The 6056-nt window shown below is 52.0% G+C and overlaps 3 protein-coding genes across 3 annotated transcripts; 1 reads left to right on the forward strand and 2 right to left on the reverse strand.

The window, feature by feature from the left end:
* Nucleotides 1-829: 829 nt before the first annotated feature.
* Nucleotides 830-1965, reverse strand: N7473_008584 (fumarylacetoacetate hydrolase family protein; the record flags this gene model as incomplete). Its single annotated transcript, XM_057154524.1, has 6 exons — nucleotides 830-907; nucleotides 952-1004; nucleotides 1065-1192; nucleotides 1259-1392; nucleotides 1544-1567; nucleotides 1711-1965. 6 exons carry the CDS (start codon nucleotides 1963-1965, stop codon nucleotides 830-832), a joined length of 672 nt encoding a protein of 223 aa, XP_057005654.1.
* Nucleotides 1966-2808: 843 nt separating this feature from the next.
* N7473_008585 (uncharacterized protein) lies at nucleotides 2809-3294 on the forward strand (the record flags this gene model as incomplete). Its single annotated transcript, XM_057154525.1, has 2 exons — nucleotides 2809-2820; nucleotides 2923-3294. The coding sequence occupies 2 exons, from the start codon at nucleotides 2809-2811 to the stop codon at nucleotides 3292-3294; spliced, it is 384 nt and encodes a 127-aa protein (XP_057005655.1).
* Nucleotides 3295-3641: 347 nt separating this feature from the next.
* N7473_008586 (NAD(P)/FAD-dependent oxidoreductase) lies at nucleotides 3642-4826 on the reverse strand (the record flags this gene model as incomplete). The annotated part of the gene is made up of 1 exon (XM_057154526.1): nucleotides 3642-4826. The coding sequence occupies one exon, from the start codon at nucleotides 4824-4826 to the stop codon at nucleotides 3642-3644; it is 1185 nt and encodes a 394-aa protein (XP_057005656.1).
* Between the last annotated feature and the right edge of the window lie 1230 nt (nucleotides 4827-6056).

Here is a 6056-nt window from a genome sequence, read left to right on the forward strand (position 1 = left end):
TGCTAGTATCTCATTAGCTATATGGTGCATATCAAGTGGACTCGGCCCATTCAAAGCCCATAGATAGCCCAAGAATAGCCCATCTCCTCGCCCATTTAGCTTATAGTATAGTTTTGAAACTCCGTCACCTCTGAAGCCGTCAGGTTATCACTTATATATAAACGCAGGTGTAGAGAAGAGAGGATTAGCTATCTTTTCAACCATATAAACCCACGAATGAGAAAGTGGCGGTTAAATTTACACTTCACTAGAAAGATATACTTGCTTCAATCGACATAAAATATATGTTTCCGCATGTTGACACCCAGTAATTCTCTAATTACCAGAATACTACCAAATCATCGTCATCTTAGAGTTTGTTCTAGCAAGGTCTATGAAAACTGGTGCATACTATAGCTAGTTTTATCCATAACCTTCATTACCGGACGTTGGCCATTAAATCTTGAGATCTTGATTCTTAAAGTAGTTGAACCCCCGGATTAGGGAGTTAAATTCCCCTACTGGGCTTAGTGAACCGTCGGGCCGAGATCTCGGCTTACAGACTAAAACTGTTGTGCTGTAAGGCTGCTCAGGAATAAAGCCGCAACATCGGAATAATTCCTGCTCTATGTATAAGAAGAACCAAGTTGATTAGAAATCAACTTGGACTTCACGTTGTGTATAGAGCCTCATATATTCCCTCAAGAAGAAGAATTAAGCTTCCTTTCATACTACAACAAAATCAAGCACAATCGCACCACAGATCTTTCTAAAAAAAGCATTCATAGGGGTGAGCGTTATTGTGCAAGTGCGCGCTCATCCTATATATATATATATATAGCGTGTATCCTCACATAATAGAATCCTGGCCCTCCTCGAACCTAATCACGTTCTTCAACGTCCCCAGCCCCGAAATCTCAATCTCGACCTAGTCGTCGTCCTTAAGAAGTTGCCGCTGTTTTTGGAAGACACCGACCCCGCGGGGTTACCGGTCATAATAACATTGTAGGCTGGGATAGTTATGCCTGGATCTGCTGTTAGAAGCCTGCTAGCTCGCGAGGTCGGGAGTAGATAAGTGGACTTACTCTGACTCATCCAGCTAAGAACCCTCTCCGGAGGGTAAATCATGTCCTTGTCAATCACGGTATTCTGCTTCACATTCCCATTAATCCGGGTAACGAGCGTGGCCGACGCTCTCTGCTTGGCAAAGACGCTGGGACTCACCAGGACGGGCCCGATAGGCCCAAACTTGTCAAACGCTTTTACGTAGAAGAACTACCCGCCGGACCGCTCGGGGAGCTGGAAGAAGCGGCACGTGAGGTCGTTGCTGATTGTGTAGCCGAGGATGTACCCGAGGGCCTTCTCGGGGTTGATGTCGCAGCACTCGCGCGACGTCACGAAGACGAGCTCGCCCTGGTTTCTGTGTTAACGGCGACTGCGACTGTGGCCTAGAGGTAAGGTAAGGAGGTCCGGCTCAACCCGTCGGGAAGATGTGAGGCGCAGAAGCGGCTGATAGGGGTGGTCTCGTTAGGCGGGCGAGCGCAGCCGGCGGCTTGGTCCATACAGGCGGATTAGCGGGGACTTTGAGCTGTGAGAATATTAGGCATTACTATTTCCATGATAGCTACCTATCTGGTTACGTACATTCGCTTAGGTCGCATGGCTCCCATAGTTGAATCCGACGCAGTAGATCGAGGTGCCTGTTTGTGGCAGAGGAGGGAGAAGCCATACACTGTCCGGTAAGCCGCGCAGTTCACTCTTTGTTGGCAGGCATGAAGTGACACCGACCTTGGCTACCGTGGAGGTTGTCGCATTTTGACCCTGCACTATGTCCTTGTACGTCGGGTATGCGTCAACCAGCGTTCCAATCGAGGGCTTGGTAGAAGAGCAATTCGTAAACAGCCTCGAGCCGTCGTTTGTCTCGAAATGACACAGATATTGGAATGAACTAGTTGTGCCAGGCCCGAACTTAGAGGAGTAAATCATGCAGTATTGGGATCGCAGGGACGAGACTGGAGATCTAAATTGAGTAGTTCGGTGCTGTGGACGTGGCTTTGGTATGTGCGTGAGTGAGAACTGTGGTTCCTCCGGCTCAGGGTGTACAGTTCGTCCGGGAATAATCTTTTGCGGGGTTGATCGTGCAGCCGCCACATAATGGGGACATGTTCGTATCTCCGAGTCGCGATATGCCCCTGGTCGAACTGGACCATTTCCTCAAACATGGTCCGATTGCTCTCTCCATTTCCCTCCACGGCGGCAATTCAGATGCACCACTTTGCAAGACAAGGGCCTCGGTCGTCACAAGCCACGGTGTCTTCTGTGTCCTTACGGACGACAGCCGTATAAAACATCACATAGAGGAAAGCAATGTCGTGAGATGAACGCATCCTCAATCCTCGTTGTCCTGTAGAGCCTGATTCACTCGCCTGCTTGCCGAAACAAACATGTTCGTATATTCAGGGGTAAAAACGAAGACGCACCGATGTCCCTCTGGCTGCTCGACGTGATCGCCCTCCTCCCCTCGAAATAGCAAAACTGGATCTTCCACCAGTCCATTACCCCCGTCGTCGAGAACTCGCCCGTCAAAGTCCAGCTAAGGCGTATCGCCCACGTCTACTTTGAGCATGCCGACCTGGACGCCTTCATCAAATTCGGCAAGGACTTTGGCTTATCGAGGCCACGTAGAAGGGCAAGACAATCTACTATCGTGGGTATGGCCGCGACGACCCTTACATCCACGTGGCGTCTCAGAGCCCAACCGGGCGATCACGCTTCCTGGGCGCGGCCTATGTTGCAAAGGACGAGGAGAGCTTCAACAAAGCGGCCGCCATGTCTGGCGCAGTTCCCAAATCTTTAGAAAACGCCCCAGGCTGTTGGGGGGGGGGAGATAGTACATTTGAATGGCCAAATGGGACCTTTCTGCACGTGGTGTACGGGCAGTAGGAGCGCGAGGTCGGGGAGAAAGAGAAGAAGACGCTGCCGACAGCGACGCACGATTCGCAGGGGCCCTTTAATAGCCCGTTCGAGAAGCCGCGGCGCAAGGGCCAGTTCCAGCGGTACCGCGACGTGCCGGCGCTGGTGCACAAATTATGCCACTACGCGTACGTGCGCAAGGAATTCGAGACGGAGCTGGAGATTTACACGGGGAACTTCAACTTTGTACATTCGGACACCCTGTATCTCCTGCAGCTCGAGCAGAGGGACGTCATGACTTTCATGCACCTAGACCTAGGCGACGAGTACACGGGCAACCACACGTCCTTCCTGCAGCGGGCGTCGCCAACCGTGAGCAAGACGTCACCACACCTCGTTTGAGGTGGCTGACTTTGGCACACAGCTCATAGGGCACCATTACCTAGCCAAAATAGTGTTTAGGGGGTGGGACGGCACATCCTGCGCAGTTAGATCTTCGACTACTAGTATAATAGTTCGCAGTCCAGGATTGAGCATTATGCCGACGGGGGTGTCGTCAACCGGCATAATCCGACACGCAGGGAACCTGTTGGCCCGTTGTCCGTCTGGGGATCGGAGCTGTCCAGCGACTTTGGAGATAACAAGGCCAAGTCGATAGGGGTATTAGGGTGGGGTGTAATAGGGGAAGATTGTAACTACTAATATTGACCATATCACTACTAACAATATTAACCAACTAGCTCGCAGAATCAACTCGACTGCCCTAGCAGAAACTTAGGCCCCTTGTACGTCAAAAAGTCCTTACCCTTGAAGAACCACACCAGGCATCCAAACAGCGTCCAGTCCCCAAGGTGTCCCGTCCCCGTCGACTGCCCCACAGGGACGACCATCATCTTCTTTTGTGCCTTTGCCGAGTACGTGGCAACCTGCCCCTTTTGCTCAATCGCCCCCACAATGTTGGCTGCCACAGTTTCTCCCTGAAGAGGCACTCGCGAGAGCAGTCGGTACGGATAACTGGTAATGTCCCCGATAGCATAGGTGTCACTCCGGCTGACTCCATTGTCAAGGACGCGGAGCTCCTTATCAACATTGACCCAGCCCTGCGCATTTAGAAAGCTCTTTGGGATAAAGGCGTTATTTGGTATGGTGCCCGTTGTAGCGATATAGGCATCAACGGTATACGTGCGCCCCGTGGACAGCTTCACCGTCCAGGTCTGGGTGTGAGCCTCGTACACCGCGTCGACGACCGTGACCCCGGTCAGGACATCGACATTGCGCCGGTGGAGGAGCGATAACGCGGTTCTCTGCACAGGGGCAGTCGCCCCCTCCAACAGCACGCTAGTCCGGGACACCACGGTGACCTTCTTAGGACCCGCTGCCTCGGCTAGTTCCCCGGCGATTTCGACACCGAGGGGCCCCCCACCACCGATAAGGATCCGCTGCGCGGCGCTGAGCTTCTCCTGCGCCTCGTGTATTGCTTTCCTGGTATCCTCAAAGGCTGTCGGTTTGAATGGGAGTCGCACCCCTGCCTGCCCAAGCGTCGCAGGCGTCGTACTTCCAGATGCAATCACGAGGTAATCGAAGCCAAACGACGCCGCAGTGGGAGGAGTAGTAGTAGCCCCAGCAGAATTCATGGCCAGGGTAACGGAGACGGATTTGGTCGCGTAGTCAATCTCGGTCACCAAGCCCTTGATGAAGGTGAATCTGTCCGCTGGGTAGTCGCGGAACGCGTCGGGGATGGAGTACAGGTACCTGCTCGGTGGCAGGCTCTTGGGCTTGACAAGGAAGCGCGGTGCGGCGATGTTGAAGTAGTATTCATCCGAAGGGTTGATGAGGGTGATTTTTGCTCGCGCCGTCTGCCGGAGCAGCTTCTGGCTTACTGCAAGGCCAGCGTGCGAGCCGCCGATGACCACCACAGAGACGAGTTTGGCCATGGTGATTGGCGGCGGATGCAGTTGTCAAGGAGGATGGTGGGTGTATCGAGGGCGTCGGAGGGGCAGTGTAAGGGTGGAATCTCTGGGTTATTTACGAGCAGAGGATGGCCACTTGGAGGACAAGTATTACAGATGGCAGGCAGCCTGCCTAGTAGTGTCTCCCCAAGGGTGGAAATGCTAATGGCCTTCGGACTGGGTTGCTGGCAATCTCGGGACAACTTTCTTCGGAGGATCTTCAGAAACCCACCCACACCCCCACAGCAGCAATCGTGAGTAGACTGCACTATGATATTGCCGGCGAGCGAGCGAGCCGCGAGCACCGTCTGAGTGGATGACTGGATGTCTCCCGAAATTATCCCCCTCAAGAAGGCTCACCTGGCGATCCCTCGGCGGAACAATTATTGCACGATTCCTCCGATGAGAAAATACACAAACTACTAAAGAATGACTGCCAGGACCGAGACTCCAAGTTGACAAGCAGTTTACTTTAGCGGGCCCGAGGGGGGCTGGTTCTTCTTGTACATGGGGCTACCGCGGCCGACCAGATAAGATGGCGCCGAGGGCTCAATTGTGCTACCAGAAAGCGAGCTGAATCGGTATATACTAGTATGCCTATGGACGAATGAGGACTACCGGAATCATCAGGTAAAGAGTGATTGATTGATTGATTGAAGAAGGAAACCAGAACAAACGGAAAAGGTGCAGGTTAAGCTGTCCCATTTACGGCGGTGCGTAGCGGCCATTCTCCAGTGCATAAATATTATTCAGATTTTACTGGCAGAATTCCGATTTAACTAAGTTCCATTAAAATTTGGCCCCCGTCCCATCGCTGTTGAATTCTTCTACACCACTACCTAATTTTCATGCATTATCACAGAGGTCTTGGAAATAGATCTTATACACCCAAAAAAATACAATCAATTCACTACTGCTCTCTAAGTACATGAATATAGGACATAGTACTAGCAAAAATGCATAGTATTCATCATTTTCGACGTCGCCGACGCAGGTTCCTTTGCACTATAGCTAGCGGAGGAGAATTACGAGGTCTTCCTTTCTTTGATGCGTTCTGGCTAGCCCTGCGCTATGTAGGCTCTGCCACGATAGAAGCTGGGCCATCCACGATGGAAGCCGTGCTATCTATGATAGTAGCTAAGCTTTCCCTAACTAGGCGTTCCTCTGCCACGCGTTCCATGTATATAGCTGCGTCTTTAGATTTGACTAATAGCG

Source organism: Penicillium subrubescens (genome assembly GCF_028828155.1).
Source record: "Penicillium subrubescens strain IBT 31985 chromosome Unknown utg000006l_segment0_segment0, whole genome shotgun sequence".
NCBI classification, from domain to species: domain Eukaryota; kingdom Fungi; phylum Ascomycota; class Eurotiomycetes; order Eurotiales; family Aspergillaceae; genus Penicillium; species Penicillium subrubescens.